General features: G+C 33.9%; 1 protein-coding gene across 1 annotated transcript in view; it reads right to left on the bottom strand.

The window, feature by feature from the left end:
• The window catches only part of LOC110036247, a 79,141-nt gene extending 60,734 nt beyond the window's left edge, over nt 1–18,407 (bottom strand). The window contains exons 1-4 of the mRNA XM_020740646.1: nt 18,002–18,407; nt 12,050–12,647; nt 11,363–11,937; nt 1,987–2,106 (exon numbers count right to left, since the gene is read on the bottom strand). Of these exons, the coding sequence (XP_020596305.1) occupies nt 1,987–2,106; nt 11,363–11,937; nt 12,050–12,647; nt 18,002–18,079 (1,371 nt within the window). The 5' untranslated portion in view covers nt 18,080–18,407. The remainder of the gene's footprint in view (nt 1–1,986; nt 2,107–11,362; nt 11,938–12,049; nt 12,648–18,001) is intronic.
• Between the last annotated feature and the right edge of the window lie 483 nt (nt 18,408–18,890).

The raw sequence follows: 18,890 nt of genomic DNA, 5'->3' as shown, positions 1-18,890 counted from the left end.
CATATATAAAAGGTTCGCAGACTAAACGGATGTCACAAATCTCTTAGTTTGCAGGATTGGGTCTATCGCCGAGGTCTACACTTATCTTTCGGGAGGGTGTAGTATTCGCGGTATCAGACACGATTATGCAAACTATTGGACGAATGAGATCCACTTGGTCTCATTTTAAAAAAAATAAAACATACTACTTTCAAAACTCAAACTATATATATCTATTATACTTAAATTAAATCTCAAAAATTATTTTCATATTTTCATATTTTCAAAATCTAAATCTATCAATCGAAAAAATTGACCGACAAGCCCTTGCTATAAACAATGAAATAATAGCAAGGGTGACTAGCAACGACAGCAAAAACAATGGAGGAGGCCAGCAACAAGTGCAAAGAGAGAGCCAATATAATTGAAATTGTCCAAATTTGGTAGTTTTGGAATAAAAAATGAACAGGAGGGAGATTCCAAATTTTGAATTAATTATTTAGCATAAACAATGGAGGAGGCCAGCAACAAGTGCAAAGAGAGAGCCAATGTAATTGAAATAGTCCAAATTTGGTGGTTTTGGAATAAAAAAATGAACAGGAGGGAGATTCCAAATTTTGAATTAATTATTTAGCATTTAATTCTCTTCCAACAAAATAAAACCCCTACATTTAGTTTACACTCAGAACTCCTCCAAACAAAATTCCTCTTAAGGGAAACAAAAGTTTGAAAACCATCAGGTTCTTACATTTAGTGCATTTAATTTAAGAGTTGTCATTAAATACATTTAGTGCATTTAATGACAACTCTTAAGAAAACCATCAGGTTCTTACATTTAGTGCATTTAATGACAACTCTTAAAATGCTTAGCTCGTTCAATCTATCCATCATGTTAGAACGATGAAGCATATAATCCCATTAAATCCACAGACCTCACAAAATCAAATCATAACCAAAAGATAAACACGAAATACAAATTCAATTCGAATCAGTTGAACCTCCATAATTTCATCAACACAACAATTAAGATGTCTGTGCTACAATGTCATAACACGAAGGACAAACCCATTGGAAAAACAAAAAAACAAAAAAAGAATCCCAAATTCATAGGCAACTCTTCTTTTTTCTCTATCAATCATGGTTCTGCACTTCTTAAAAAATAAATTTTGGGTGACAACTGACTGTTAAGTTGAATAAAACAACTGGAATAAGCAAATGAAACTAATGCAGCACAAGAAATCAGGATTAGATTATTTCTAATATTTCAGGATTTTATTAAATTTATTACGATATTTAGATTAATTTTATTTTAAATTAGGATAAATTATCCATTTAAATAATTTTAGATTTAAATTTGAACTAATTACAATTAAATTTAATTCTAGAAAGGATTATATTTGATTATACGTTGTAACCGGATAGGAATATATTTGATTTTATGTCCCAACTCTAGTTTATAACATGGACCAATTAATGAATGAATTGAAATTATATCTCCCTCTCCCATCCTCACTTCAATTTCACTCCCGGTGGAAATTCACTCCCTGTTTCTCCCTGCTGGCCCATTGCGGCATCAGAAGCAATCTTCCTTATATGACCCCTCATCACTAAAAAGAGTAGCAAAGATACCATAGAAAGAAGCCAAGCTATAATAACCCAACATAAAAAAAAAAGGATTAGGTTAGCATAATCTCCTTACTCTATCATCCAGATTCGAAGACAATAGGTTCTCACTTTTCAACAATATCTTATTAGTGGATTATGTAGCAAGTGGATTCTATGTTCAAAATCAAATAACAAAGAAAACCATAGGATACGATCATAAACAGGAAAAACTCCTGAAAAAATAGTTTTAGCACTGATAAATTCAAGTATAATATGTAAAAAAGTCAAAATGCACAAAATAGATAAAAATTACTAATCAACTAGTTTGCTACTAGCAGTACATAAGGCAAAAATCCATTCCTAGCTTCAAAGATTAAGGCCTAAGTTTGATGAAAAAGGGACCTGATGATTATGAGTTTCCGTTAAAGATGAATTTTCAGCTGCCAATGAGTCTGCCAATGTGCGTGATGCATCCAGAGCTCTCTGAAAGGTAAACTTCTCTTGTGTCAAATCTTCAATGTGCTGCATCAGAAAGAAAAACAAAGGCTCGTGAAAAAAAGCTTGGTATATTTCCATGAAGAAATGTAATCAGCAAGCATAATTTAATTGAAAACAAGAATTTATATGACAAATTAGTATATAGATACCAACACGTATTCCACATTAATGATATGCATATTTTAATCATTTCAGGATACATCAATTCCACAAGGACCACATGAGGCATGTATTGACAAATTGGCATGAACTGAAATACATTGATTTTTCATTCACATTCCATCAAAATTTGTAAACCATCTGAATCTTTACATTTACTCCAACAACTAACAGATATTAATATATTACAATATTTTCTAAGAAAATAAGGCTTTCAATCAATCAATTAAGCTCTTTATCTAGTACTGAATGATTAAGCAGCATTTCTCTGTAAAAAATCTCCTTTCCTTTCGAACCGTACAAATTGCGAGTTAGGAACTCTTTAAAGTAAGAAAATGGATATGCGTTAGCTCGAGAAAGGTGCCAAAATATATTCATTAAACGAAAGAATGAAAAACACTGATATGCAAAAAGCCATTCAATAACAATACATGGGAAGTATCTTTTGACTTTGGAACAAAAAAATATTAACAAGAAGTGATGCGGGACAGCGAGGGGAACCCGGACCGATTCGGTCCAAGTGGGAGAGCTCTCTCTAGGACTAGGTTGCCGCTAACTCCTAGCAACAAGGGTATTTTCATCCATCCGGCCTTCTCTCTAGGGCTAGGGTTGCCGCCAACTCCTAATAGCAACAGCGGTATTTCATCTGTTTGTTTTGAGTAGGTTTAGTTGCTTTGATGATTATAAATATGCAGTCGTTTATTGTATTAGGGGTCCTTTGTTCATTTGAGTTCAGTGATGGTCTATGTTCCCTTTGTGGCTCTCTGATGGAGACAAGTCTGTATCCATGGCATTGGGCGGTAGCAAGCGTATCTCTCGATTGTTGGTGGTGACATCCAGAGCCACATTCCTTCATTAACCTTTGGGTGATAATTACTATATTCTGATTGATTGTGAGAGTAGAAAACTCTTGTATCGTATATGTTTTATTTGATTAGTGTATCTCGCCTTTGTTTTGGCTGTTTTTTATTATCGCGGATTGCTTTCTTGGTTGTCCTTGCTAAATATTCTCCAACCCCCTTTTCCGGTATCATTTAATATCAAAGCTAGCCTAAACCTAGTTCCATCTAGGGTTATCAAAATCCTCCCAAACATAAACCCACAAAATCATAGCCAAATCTTGACCTAACACTAATCCCCCCTTACTAATTTTCAAAATCAATAACCCTAAATAATTGTTCTACAACCTAAATCAGCCTCATACACCTCTTTCACCTCCAAAACCAAAACCCTAATCATGTCACCAATGAGACAAATGTCGAAATTCAAAGGCCCTCCAATCCCTAGAGGTTACAACAACTCTGCCACATTCAACAAGGTAGACCTGACACAATGTCATGAGGATTCAAAAGCTTCAACAGATGAGGTAGAGGCTCCATCAACCTTGGATTGATGCGGGGCAGGGACGGAACCCCGAACCGGTTCAATCAAAGTGGGAGAGGGTCGATCGGCCCTCTCTCTAGGGCTAGGGTAGTTGCCTACTCCTAATGGCAGCAGAGTTATTTTCTTCTGTTTGTTTTTATTAGGTTTAGATTCTTTGTTGATTATAAATATGTAGTTGTTTATTATATTGGGGGTATTTTCTTCATTTGAGTTCTGTGAAGGTTTGTGCTATCTTTGTGGTTCCTAGATAGGGACGAGGCTGTATCCATGACATTGGGTGGTGGCAACTATATCCCTCTATTATTGGTGGTGGCATTTTGGGTCTCCTTCCTTCGTCTATCCTACGTGTGATAATTTATCTATCTAGATCGGTTGCATCTTGTATATTTTATTTTATTAGTGCATCCTATCTTTGTTTTGATTATTTTTATTCCTGTCTCGAATTGCTTTATTGGTTGTTATTGCTGAATCTTCTCTAATCCCCCTTCTCCGGTAACAAAAAGTGCCTAAATTTCATTATTAAAGTATAAATATTGCACTAAAAATTGCATGTACACCAAACCTATTTAAAAAAAAAAGTTTGCATTTTAGTAAAAATGAGCGAAGGGTTGCCACCAAGCATGTGTAAACGTTAATTGAGATCACTCCTTTCAAGATATCTACAAACTGACTTCAACACAACTTAAGCACAAACAAGATGAGGCAAACAAACTTTCTTGAGTAGGATTCAAGAGGTTTTTTTTTTTTTGGCTAAAGCCATAACTTGATAACAATAATACTATATGAGCATTCATACGAAGTTTTTATAAGTCTTAGGTTGCATCTTTGTCCTTTTTTTCTCTTAAACTAGTTCTATCCACATAACAACTTTGCATCCTGCTCAAATCGATCATAAGTCGATACAAACTCATCTCAGGAACAATTTGCTTATCAACATTGATTCAAACATGATTCAGCAAACTAAATGTTGATCCAGTTTTGATTGGATCTCTAGGATAAATTCTTCGTCAAACAGGCAAAGACTCGCATACATAAAAAGTCATACATATAAATTTTGATGAGCAAATATACATTAATTTAAATCTAAATGCATAAATAAATGTATGCGCACATAAATAGATTCATATGTGCACTTACATTACAACTAATCCAAACTTGGCTCAATTCAGGATCTATCCAAATCAAACCTGGCTCATTAGTCCGCTCAAAGATTTCAATCTAAAGTGGATCCAAGCAAAAAGTCGATAAAATTTAAAACAAACTTCAAGCTAAATTCACATCCATAAAATCTCACAATCTAACAATATTTCACATAGAAAATAACATAACATTAGAAGAAACACAATGGTGCATTTATTGGCACTATAAGACCTAAATTTTACAGCTAAGACTATGCAAGTGAGATGAGAGATCCGAATGCGTCTTCAGATCATGATGAAAAATAAGCTACTGTTCCATCCGTCTCCATTTAATAATATAAAAAATGAAAGTTCTCAAAAAAAAAAAAAAAGAGAATAATTCTTCATTGGTGGATTTAATAACAAACAGCGCCCCCTTCATAATCAGCCAACACCAAAAGGAAACAAACAGAACATATATACCTAACCAGGTAAACTTTCTACAAAAGTGAACCTCAAGAAATAAAATTCTAAATACTTCAAAAATATGGCATCTCCGCAGAAAAGAAATTCATTTATTAACAGTAAGAAGAAAAACTGCGAGTTCCATCAAGCTAGATAATATTAAAAACCAATTGATTTGCCTTTCAAGCTGCAGTCTAGCAATAATATTAAAATACATACAATGAAATACATGTCAAACTGAAAGTGGCTTAGAACTCCAAACTACATGAAACAAGAGTTACACGGTGCTAAAAAGAGAAAACAAAGTAATAAGTGTCAGAAGGAAAGAGTCTACAGAATCCATCACAGAGCTAAACAAAAAGAAAAAAAGTCCACACTTAAGTGAAGGCAAAAGAAGTAACCGGTGATCTCTAAATAGAGTGACACCTACTTTATTCCCTTGCAATGGAACATCTCTTCAATAACAAATTGTAGATTGAACTATCCCATTAAACGGATCCCAAAAATGCTTCGGCTTAAAGAAAAATAAAGCTGCAAAAAGCACAGCCGAATAACTGTATCTAGGTGAAAGAGTGGCCCGCAGCAACAGTCTTGTTCAAGAAAATGGTAAAATAATAAAGCTAAAAGACTAAAGAGGAGAGAGGGCAAAGCGTGGAGGGGGGCAGCAAGAAGAAAAATGATAACAGAACGACAAGGATAAGAGGTACAAATCAATGCACACTTTCAAAAACATACATCATATTGCTATTTGCAAAGCCACAAAAATCTCTCCATCAACAATCACCTTGAGGCATGAAGAGGTGTGATATCAGACCTCGATCAAGCCTCAAAACAACAGCAATTCAACTTTAGACAACAGAAAACTTAATTAGTATTCCTATCCATTAACAAATGATCAAAACACTGCAGACAAAAAAAATTATCATCAAGCAATGGGAATTTGACAGCATTTAAGAATATCTAACTTATAAATTGCTCTCAATTTTCCCAGCAGCAATTTTGTTTTTCATTTCTTTATCAATTTTAGCAGGAATTCATTGAAATATCTTCGTGATTAGCTTAGATATAATGTAAGCCAAATGAGAAAACATGTTTGGTCACACTTCAAATAGTACGCCAGAGAAGATGAATAAGATGAATAATAATAATAATAATCAAGATGATGATGATAATCATCATCAGTTAAAAAACAGAAAAAAAAAGTAAAAAATAATAATAGGAGTAATGAGAATAAGTAGAATACTATTATTCAGAAATATCTGGGAGGAAGCGGTATGGAATCTTCCGTTATTATTTGGAGGTCACATGCTCAAAAGAAAACAATGCAAGGTAAGCATATCAACCACTCTCAAATCCTAATTTAGTATCAACTTCATGCTGTAGGAACATTAAGTAGCTGCTCTCACTTATCCAATGATTTGAAATACTGAAACAATTTGTAAGAAAGGGCAAAAATTTGTATAGTTGAAACAATCAGTTTGCAACATAGGACAAAAGTGTGTTAATCAACCCCTCCCCAAATCCACTAGGATAGAGCTTTCTAGCGGATCCCTAGATCTCAATGCTCGCATGTTCCTCATACAGTAAGTATGTAAGTTCATAGAGGCAATGGCAAAGTTCGTTCCACATAGACCTAATCATCGGCGAATCACAGAACCAACCTCTTTGAAATGAAATAATAAAACTATAAACACTAAACCTTTCCCAAACCATTTTAGCAAGGATTTTGCATATGGAATGCCCAATGATGTCACACAATAGTTGAGCATTAAGTAATCACACCTCGCAAAGTAATTTCCTTCAAAACCCTCTGCATAACCATCTAAAAGAAATATCCAAAAGGACAAGAAAAATCTTCCTGAAGAAATTGTAAGGCGATTCCAAAAAGAAACTTAAACACATAGCATAGGATAGTAGTTGAGTACATGTATCTTTAAAGTATAAAGAAACAAAAAATTATAGCTCAAATATAAGTTGGTTGAACTAAAAGATAAGAAATTATTAATCTCTCAAAATAGGCTTAAAAAAGATATAAATTGGAATTGTTTAATCAAGTCAAACCTAATATGGGATAAGATGATTAGTTTCACTAAGAAAATTGCTACAGAAGTTTTAGGAAAGTTTAAAAATAGATTTCCTGGTGGTGTGATGTAAAAAAAAAGGCTTATTAAAGAAAATAATGTTTTTAAAAAAAGGCAAAATTCAATAAATACTTAGGCATATAATAAAATTTGAAATTAGAATCCGTGAACACTAAGACTGCGTTAAATATTTGTGTGCACCGACAATGAGACTACGAGCAAAGTGGAGCAAAGTGAGTGGTTTAAGGAACTAAGCTTTTGGACTTTTATTATAGAGGGTGTGAAAAGAAAAGAAAAATGCATGAGAAGTACAAAAAGGAGAGAGATGCAGAGAGAAGGAATCGCCATTATGAGGGCAAGGGTAACACCACGGGCCTCAATCAAGAAATTTTCTTTATAAGAAAAATAGGCCATTCAAGGTAAAGCCCTCGAAATTTTACTTTGCAAACACATTTGCTCAAACCAACCCAAAAAATAAATAAAATAAAATAAAAATAAAAAATTAAAGAGCAAAAGAACCTTTAACTCTGTAGCTTTAATACTAGCAACCAAATCAAATAGCCCCTAAGAGAAAAAGGTGCATGTCAAGGATGTATTGAAGTTACTAAAAATATATATAACGAAGCATTAACTAGTATTAAAAGTAGTTGTGCAGTTAACCAAATTTTTTTTAATACCATAGTTGCACATCAAAGATCGACATTGAATCATATTACTTTTTTAATGAATATGCTTATAGGAAAATATTCAAAATAAGTAAGGTGTCATGCAATATAATTTTTGTAGTTGATATAATTCTAATTCGTGAGAAACCAAGTAAAATTAATAAAAATATGAAAAGTGCAAAAAAACATTTAGAAGATAGAGGCCTTAAAATTAGTAGAACAAAGATTGAGAAAATCATACATAATTTTAATGAGTATAGTATTAATAATCATCATTTAATATTATTAGAAGATAATGTAATGTCAAGTTGTAATAAATTTAAATAATTTGGATATATTATAAAGAAGAATGAAGACATGCAAAAGAAATAATCTCTAGAATTAAAGCTAGACGGTTAGAATAGAAAAGTACCTCAAGAGTTCTGTGATGAGAATATCACAAAGTTTTAAGAAAAAGAAAATGTCTTAAAATCATAAGTAGGCAGAAGTTGTATTAATCAAATGTGAAATAATAAAAGTAATTGATGGTTAAGCTTAATGTATTATAAAGAAGAATATATGTAAGATAAAACTATAGTAGATAAATTAAGGATTGATTATATTAGAGAAAAAGTCATAGTGGCATCAATTGAAAATGATGCGACAAAAGAAACTTTAGGTGGTTTAGGCATTCAATGAAGAGCAGAAAATGTTCATTTGACAAGTTGATAAAATTGGTATCAAAGGATTGGTGTGTATGTGTGTGTGTCTATATATATATAGAACTAAGAAAACATGGATACAAGTTTTTCAATTTTCTTATAAAAAATATGTTTAAAACCGAAAAGAACACTCAATAGGGATGAAATCAAAATGAACATTCACAATGCTAAACCCTAATAGTTGATTGCAATAATTATTATTATAATAATAGAACAGAACATGACCCTATAAATGTCAGGCTAAAAATGCAAAAGAATTATAGAATAGTAGAAAAATGAGAAAATAAATAAGTCTAAATTAACACTCTCGTAAAAAACCCTTAGAATTAACTTCCAAAATGCAAATCTAATATCAATCATTAATATGAAACAAATTGAAAGTAATAAAACGAATGTGAAGTCTCGGCTTACACAATAGATCTTATAATTTAGCAAGCCTGTCACCAAAACAGCTTCCATGTTGCACATTTGTTCATACAAAATAAAAAATGTATGTTGTATGCTCAAAGAGTGTAGCACACCTAAAAAGTATGTGAATCATTTTCTTTATACAACCACATCAATTTTGGATCAGTGAGACGCCCTTAAAGGAAATAGTTATGAAAAAAAACTTGGGAAGAAGGTAAAGCAATTACCAAAGAGTAGACAAGGCTTCTTCAAATAAACTGTGTGCTAGGCAATAGGCTGACTAAGCATGATTTTTGGTAACATGCTTATAGAAAGTTAGTTACACATAAGTTCGCCTTCTGAAATCTAAATTAGGAATTTGCCTTCACAACTTGCCAGAAGGTGAGCATAACCATATTATAAATGAAGACAAGCTTGCTTCCAGACAAAATTATTTCTAAAAATCTCATGAAATCATGCCAAAATAGTTAGCACTGCCTCCCAAAAACACAGTACAACAACATCAGTAACTTGACCCCCAAAAAATAATTTCTGCTCAAATCTCTCTTTTACTAGATTATGAATAACTTAATGATTACTGTTAGTTTCAACTTCTCCTTACCATCATCACAAAACTTTGGTGGTTGTTTGATGAACATAATTAGCACACGAAACTATTTTGGTGAGCCATGTATCAAGAGACTTGGGGCCTATTTAGGATCAATTTTAAGTTTTGGATTTGCTTTTTATTATGGTTTTATCTTTTGAAAGATGTTTTATTTGGTGTGTTTTTTATATGATTTTATTTTTTTATTTTAAAAACAAACCAAATTGATTTTAAAAACACTCAAAACAAGTTGATTTGTTTTCAACATAATAAACAACTTTTGCTTCAAATCAAAACATAAACAAAGCAAAATAAAAACACAAATAGAAAACAAAAAAACAAAAGTGATCTTAAATAGACCCTTAGTCTCTTTGTTTCCTCAGTATATTGAAAGTTAGACACTGAAAGCAAATATCCACAACTATATGAGACAATGATGAGATGAAGTGTCAATATAAGGCTTAACCACAGAAACCAAAAAGGAAACTGCACATTGTCTCATAGCACTTTCACACAACTAAAACAATAATAATTCTAGAGTTATCGAAAGTCACAGCATCTATAGGGTGTTAGATCAGTACCACTTGAGCTACTGCTAGTAGGTGATGCTAATGGAACAGCAAAAGTTTGACTAGTGTGCACCTCCAATAATGTGCAGGACACTAATGTGGAACATAGCTAATACATAGGAATAATAGACTTAGTGTGCACCTCCAATAAGACTAGCTTAAAAACTAAAAGTTTGACTAATGTGGGAGTGTCCTGCACAAGATACACAATCCTGTTTTTGCGAGATTTCACGACTTCATGGGTTCCATCGATCTCGCGATCCTACATCCAAACAAGAAAGGATCTTGTGCGGTCCCATTAGGATCGCTATCCTAGGATTTTTCCGCGTGCAATAGTCGTCAGCCCATGTGGACCCATATTCAATATTTATTAAATAGAATTTGGGGTTTTTTAGAGGGAACTTTTATATTTTGTTATTTCTTGTTATTGGCAGACTTTTGGTTTTGTTTATGTGTTTTGGATATGTCTTCTTCAATTTCCTGCTTTAATAGTGCTGCATCCTCTTCCTTTTGCAAATAGTGTCTATATCTTGCTCAAGAATAGGTGGTGAACCTCCTCGCAGCCCATACCACACTTTCTCATCATCCACCTCACTGTTTTGAGCAAGGACTGCCGCCAAACAGCTCAAATCTGCAGCTCAACAGCATATTTCATCACTTACTCTCTTTGAAAACCATCCACCTCACATAATATCTCCTTGGCTATTACCCAGCCACCACTCTAAATCTGCTTCCCCGCGCCTTCTATGAGCCCTAGAACGGTGTCATCAATAATGCCAATTATTGACAGGCAGAGAACCATTTAGATGTTCTCTTCACGCTGCATTCCTTTAAATATAAAACTATTGCTATTACAAATAAAAGCAACGGAAAAGGTCCACTTTCATCAAGATGGAGAGATAAACTAGCTCAACATCATTTTAATCCATCATAACCTCATTCCAACCCAAATTATCAAAACAGTTCAAATGTAAGGACTTTCTGCTGCAACAACATAGGGAAATACCTTAAAAGATTTGAGTAATGGTAGTAAGTAAATTAATCAAAAATCGGTATTTAATGCTTCACGGAATAATAAACATAGTAGAAAGTTAAATGTCTCAAAGCTATAACATAGTTACAACTGCAGAATATATAAAGCGCACCTGCTCAAGGGCTGAAAAATCTTCATCTTTCTTTGGAACCAAAAGCTCATGCCCCCCTTGTAAGTATTCCCCGCTTGTCTCCAGCATTAATTTGTCATTTGATGAAGCAAAAGAATTCACCTTTTCATCAACCAATACTGATGGTGATGAACTTGAAGGTTTTTGCACACTGTTCGCATTAGTAAATGGCTGTTGATGGGAAGGAAAATGAACATCTGCACTCTGGACCACTGAATCACTAGAAGAAACAGGTAGATTAGCTTTATGAAGTTCATAAAGTGGCACATGGGCTGTTGGCGAGGCCCTAGATACTCCAAGAGTATCAAGAAAAGATTGGCGAGTTCGACTAGAAGTCACTTCATAGCCAGTTGAAGAGGATAAATGAGCTTCCCGTGATCTTCTGATTGGCAGGCTCGAGTCTATTGGAGAAGGTTCTGATGAATGCAGAGATGCACTTCCTAGGTTAAGGCGTTGGTTAATGGATTCAGATATTGTCTTCCGTCCTACGTGAGTATCCACAAGGCCTTTATTGTTAAAGCTAACAGGCTTAAAAATCCCCAACCCAGGTACTGAGTCTACTCACCAAGTTGATGAAAAAAAAAATGGTTAAAACTCCATAAAATAAAAAATTCATTCAAATAAATAAGGGAAACAAACTAATGGCAAAGAAAATAAAGTAGATTTTACCATTGGAGGTTAAAGATGAACTCAACGAGGTGCTGGGCAGCCCCAACCTGCTTTCTACAGAAGCACTCTCAGCTTTCTGTAAACTAGCAGTATTAGATGCATTAAGATAACTCACTCGAGCTGAAGAAGTCCTGCTTTCATATAATGGAGGAGAGTAAAGACTCGAGCTGACCAAACCCTCATCAGGATTAACATCTGTGTGAACTGAGCCAAAAGCAGTAAACTGGCCTGATATAGCAATAGATGCTGTTTCATACTTGGATTGTTCAGTGTCACTAAGCTCACTTCTCTCTTTCCAGTCCTCATGATAACCATTAACTAAACCTGTGTAGCTGGACTTCTCAAATGAGTTAAACATCTGAGCGCTTTCATTTGAGGAAATCACGTGTTTATCAGTAGAAGAGACTACTTCTTTTTGCACTGGAGTTGTATGGGACCCAGAAAAACCAGCGCTCGTACTGGAATTTGTTGTATCTGCCTGATGTTCCTTATTCTGAGAAGATTTTTCAATACTTACCTCATCAATTGACTGCAATTGTCCAGTAGATCCAGCTTTCTTAGCCCTCCCTTCTGCCTTCCTTTTGCGAAATTCTTCCAACTAATAAAGGAGAATAAATTATATAACAATTCTTACTTCTTTAACCAAAAAATACTAAAACTTAGAAGGATTACCACGATGATAAACATGGAGGACAAGCATTTCAATTAGCATGTAGAATAATAGCTAGAAATGTTATCCTATGGCTCATGTCATTGAGCCCTTCTATCATGGATTCTGCATATGCTGCCAACTAATTTTACAAGTGTCTGAAAGTTAATAGCATCCTAGCAACAGGTCATGGTTTACTCGTTACTATAATTCAAGAGATATAAACCGAACATTCAAAACTATTTGTTATTAATAAAATTAAGAGATGCATAATCCTTCAGTGATAAAAAGGTGCTTCCATATTCAATAGCAGCCAATATACGACCACATGCAGTGCTAAAAGTTAAACATTCTTTAAAATATTGATACAATAAATTCATGTATTGCAAAAAAATCATTTTAATATTCTACATAATTAGTGTTGCTTCAATCCTACGCTAAAAGTACTGTTTCTAATTTATGGTTTCAACATCACAATGGCTAACTTAAAATATGTTGGCATAGAAATACCAAGGGGTTGACTCTCTATTATAGGCTCAAGATTTTGGGTAGAAAAAGGGTTTTAACACTCCAGATGTTATTTGATATTAAATCTTCCAAGCTTAAGATTTCTGTATTCTCAAGACTGTTTTAAATCCTCAAAGCACAAGAGATGGAAACTTCAACATCCATGATTTGAGAAGGGGTAAAATACTCGATGTAGCCATAAACTATTTTACCTTCAATAGCAATAATAATAAATCACTCTTCATAATAACCGTAAGGAATTCTTTTGTAGGAGGAGTCCTATGGTAAAATGAAAAGAATGCCTACAATAAATAAGCAAAAGTAGAATTTGAGTCCTAAATCACACGTGATATTTTTGACAAGCAGCCATTAACATAAAGACAACTAAGGGCAAAATGACATAAAAAAGGCACATAAAGCAAAACAAATTCAATGCTAATGCAATAATTAACATCCAAAATACAGCATTGGTCATAAAAAAAAAGGTTATAAAAATAATGGTAATGGGTATGGCATCCAAATGTAAGAATCACATGTACCTTTTAACAATTATTGTGGCACGTGTGCTTCTCTTTTAGTATAATGTTTAATGCACAAAGCCAAAATAGGAATTGGGATCAATTTATGCACTACATGACATACTGATAACCTGATAGGTGGGTTTATTGGAAGACCTCATTTTTAAATTTTTTTTAGAGGTAATTTAGTAATTAAGTGGTCTAGGTGTTTTTAGGCATAACTTGTTTAACCTTCCTTTAAGTATAAAGGGAAGTTTCGGGAAGAGTGTGATTACTGGTTTTACCTTATTGAAGGGATGATTCCTTGTTCTGGGGTGGATTCCCCAAATGTTTGAAGGGTAAGGAGAGAGTGAGATCATAGTTGAGTCTGGGCTTTCAGAAAAATCAATCATCGCAGCATATTTACCTTCTCCAAAATCTATCCTGGCCCTACCATCACGATTTCAAGTGGCTCTCTACCAATGTCTTGAAGCAAATAATCCAAAATAGTGCTAGAAAAAATCATTCCAGAGAATCTGTGATCATAGTGGAGCCCAAGATTCCGCCACAATTTAAATTTTACACTTGAAAAAACTCTTACTTTCATAATCCATCTTCCGAAGGCTGACCAATATAAGCTGCAGCAGAACAAGCAGGGGCAAGAAGAGCCTTTAGAGGATTGCCCACAGTTCCTGTAGAAATTCTTCCATAGCAAAAAGTGCCAAGAACCTTTCCGTCATAGACTTCAGCAAACTTGTTAAGCCAAGAAACAGTCCTACCAGTTCATCTAAGGCACTAAGCTCCGAATATTTTTCTTTCTTGAACATTTAATAGACACTACTTCTCTTAAGACTTGCAAGTGGTTGGAATTTATTCCTGTGGGGATGTTTGATTGACTTATCTGAGAAAGAAAGCTTAAGGGCAAGGGACACGATTGGGAGAGAACAACTGTCAACACCATTCACCTTTTGAATGTCATCACAGCTGATTATGATTGATGCCAAAGCAATCACCAGTGTTGTAATAATAAGAAAAAATAAGAATCTTTTAATGCCTAAGACAAGTTGCTGGCAATGCTGGGGAAAAGATGCAAGGGACATTTTCTTGGGAGCCCTAAAGAATACAAAATTATCAAAACCTATGAGGCTGTCTTTCTTTCAGAATCAATTATACCTTTTCCAATGCATTGTGAATACACAAATTTACTAGTTCAGAAATTCATTACACCTGTTACAGACAACTGCAATATGGCAATTACAACAGCCACAAATGCAAGTCCTTTTTCTTCTTTTTGGGATACAGATTTAGATTACAAGATTTATAAGTTGGGCATCTCTAAATATTTGTACAGTGTCACGACACAATCACATAAGTGCCAAAAATAAGAATATGATTACCCTATCGTAATAGTTGATGACAATACTGTAATTAGGGCATGTTAGTCAATTGAAGCTTAGTAAGATGAAAATAGAATCCACATAAAACATATATGAGCAAGTGATTACGCCAACAAAGTAATTGTATATGTTTATAATTAAAGCTTCATTGTTTTTAACAAAGTTAGAAATATTGACCCAATCATATGATTAGAACTCAAAATTATCATTTTATCACTTGCCATTTGTCACCATTTGCAAATCATTGTCATAATTCATAGCTATAGAATTTGCATATCTTAGATACTCAATTGATCGAATACTTTTGGTGAGTTTTGTCTTTATTCTAAAGCTGTGCAAACCTCCCACTAGAGTTATATCATCACCTTAAATTATCAATTTGTAACTGAAAATGGGGTTAAACAACACTATATGAAAATTATTGAAAAAAATGAAGCAAGATTTTGATGGTTAGATTTCTACACCAATTATTACATCAAAAAATGTATTACTCTAAAGATACTTGAGTTGATTGATGAGAAGAGGTGAATATATGAAAGTTTTGTTGTAATTTAGCCAAATTTTGGAGTACTATGAGCATGAATCCGGCAAAAGCATTCAATATCCATAATTAAAACTTGTCAAGTGCATTGATACTGATTTATCCTATATTTTAAATAATAAGTCTTGATTATCCTATATATAAAAACTTGATTACCACTTTGATATTTTATAAAGCAAATGTACTAAACTATATTCGACAAACCATAAGAGTTATACAACTAAAATATACAACAACAACAACAACAACAAAGCCTTAATCCCAAGCCTTAATCCCACTACGTGGTGTCGACTACATGAATCCTTTTTCTCCATTGCATCCTATTTAGTGTCATATTTTCATTTGGTTCTAATACATTAAGATCATATAAGCCCAAGTCTTCCTAGGTCTACCTCTGCCTTTCTTAACACAAGTCGAATCTAAAACTTCTAGTCTCCTAACTGGATCATCAGATGGTCGACGTTGAATGTGACCATCTAAGACGACTTTCTCTAATTTTGTCCGTCACAAGAGCTACACCAACCCTATCACGGATATATTCATTTCACATTTTATCTCTAAGTGTAATGCCACTCATCCACCTAATCATTCTCATGTCGGCAACAATTAACTTTGTATTATGCTTCTCTTTTAAAGGCCAACATTCCGTGCCATAGAGCATTGCAGGTCTCACCACCGTCTTATAAAATTTTCCTTTCAATCTAAGCGGTACTTTTTCTATCACACAAAAGGCCCAAAGCATTCCTCCAGTTCAAACAACCAACTTGAATTCTACTATTAACATCCCCATCTATATCACCATTGCTTTGAACAACAGACCCAAGAAATTTAAATCGTTCACACCTTTTAATAATTTGATCACCCAAATTTACACTTGTCACTAGAGCTACTACTACTAAAACTACATTCCATGTATTCAGGTTTAGTTATACTCAAATGAAGGCCTTTAGACTCCAATATAGACCTCCATAAGTCAAGTTTTTTCCTGGCCTTTTTCTCTAGTCTTATCCACGAGAAGGATATCATCAGCAAAAAGCATACACCAAGGTACATCCTCCTGTAAATGTCCAATAAGACCATCCATAACTAAAGAAAAAAGATATGGTCTTAAAGCCGATCCCTGATGTAATCAAACAGAAATAGGAAAATATTTGGTCAATCCTCCTTCAGTTCGAACACAAGTAACAGCTCTAGTATACATATCTTTAATGACTTGAAGTAATATCAACACCTTAACTTCTCAAGAACTCTCCAAAGAAATCTTTGTAATTAAATACTCATGCTCATAGTGTGCTACGATGATGAGTCCTAGTATTTTTTTTTTTTATTTTACAACTCTTCATCTTAAAATCTAGAACTAATAAACAATGTTGGGTACTTAAATCCTCACTTGGACTGACCTTACAATCTTTACAATCTCAAGGATCTCTTCTTCCATAAGAAAATAATCAATTTGTGTTTTATTAGATCCATTCGATCCATAGATCCATTCTTATAAGTAATAAGATGTTCATCTCTCTTCTTGAAAAAAATATTAGTAATAACAAAATCATACGCTAAAGCAAAACAAAAAAAAGGTTAACTGGACAACACTAATAGATAGTCAAGCTCATGCACTTCTTATATGATTGATTAAATAACAATTGTCTTCCCTATTCTTAGATATTGCATAAAATGTTAACCCAATCCATTACCAAGGGTTAAGAAATTGGAGGTAAGAGCAATTTTAGAAAGCACAAACAAGGAAAATGTAATATCAATTCCTTACGTGGAAAGTAAGTGAAGTAACCTTAAACAAAAGGTGGGCACGTTTTAGTTCTAAGAAGTGAGGTAATAGCCATTTGTTACACATGGATTCTTGTTTAAGATGATTAACATGTATTAAGTTGTATATTAATGCACAAGCAACTTATATGTGGACATGGGCATTCACTTTTTACAAAAAAATATGTGAATGGATTTTGTTTACTTGCAAGTATATAAAAGAAGTATGAATGTTCTCATAATGACTGTGAGAAAGCATGTGCAAGGGCATAGTCTTCATACGTATGGATTATACAAGTATCTGAAAGCAACTTATGCAAATGTAGGATTCGATCTTTTCAAATATCAGCGCACAATTTCCAATACCCGTTTTATTCCATTAGAGTTTGCGCGTGCATAGAGGTAACTAAAACTCTCCCCAATCCCATCCCTTTCCCTGGCAAGCCCAATCACAAAAGTTTAACTTGGTCCAGGTAAAGATCATATAGAAATAGCAAAATTACAACTTGCACTGCTTCAAATTAAGGCTCGCGGTACCTAAAAAAGTGGAATATCAAGAATAAAAAAAAATAGACGGTTAGACGTAAGCTGTTGCACCTTTTTCTTTCCTGCTTCAAGATGCCCCAGCTTGCGAGAAGAAGTAGCGGAATCAGTCATGACCTGCGCCGAAGCCATGTGAAGGAGCTAATTCCAAGCCGAATTCCTTCAAGTATCGACAGCCGGTTAGAATCAAATCGACGATTTCGGACCTCGCAGCTGCGGCATCGTCCAGTAACGAATCTCGATGCGGGAAATAAGGTTGCAGAACGGTGGAGAGGGAGAAGACGCTAACGATTCCGGATAAATAATTTGAATCAAAGAATATATGAACAACAGACAAACGAGAAATCAGCCCAAAAATTTTGGTGGGGGGCAACTGAATCAGGGATTTGGGGAAGAAAAGCAAAGAAAGAGAGATTCTCAGATCTCTCCCTTCTTCCCACTTCCCGTTCATTTACTTCTAGTTTTCGTTTTTTTTCGTAAAGCCGATGGTGTCATAGGCCGGTCGGCCCGGCCGATATTAAACGGTTCGACCGGCATGGAGATTAGACCGGGCATAAATTAGATTTGAAATATGAAGTGATTTTTTAATCCCCTTTATAATTAAGATTTGGTTTGATGGTGTTTTATAATCAACAAAGCTCCTTTAAAAACCGTACGGCCCATCGAACATTACATATGAATTTTAAAATAATAAAAAATGATATTACTGTAAAATAATTTTGATAAGTATAAAGAGATGTTGATTTATCAAATGAAAATAAATCTACATGTCAGCATTTACAATCATAAATGTTTTCTCAAACGAAGCCTAATTATTCAATAACTTTGAAATGAGAGAGCTTTTACTGTAAATTTTCATGCATTGTATTTCCTTCCAAGATAATTATCATTTTTTTTTATTTTTTTGCATTAATAATCATACATATATTATTAGTGAAAAATA

The sequence above is a fragment of the Phalaenopsis equestris genome, unplaced genomic scaffold, assembly GCF_001263595.1.
Source record: "Phalaenopsis equestris unplaced genomic scaffold, ASM126359v1 Scaffold204320, whole genome shotgun sequence".
In the NCBI taxonomy this organism is placed as follows: domain Eukaryota; kingdom Viridiplantae; phylum Streptophyta; class Magnoliopsida; order Asparagales; family Orchidaceae; genus Phalaenopsis; species Phalaenopsis equestris.
This window is presented reverse-complemented; position numbering and strand designations above follow the sequence as displayed.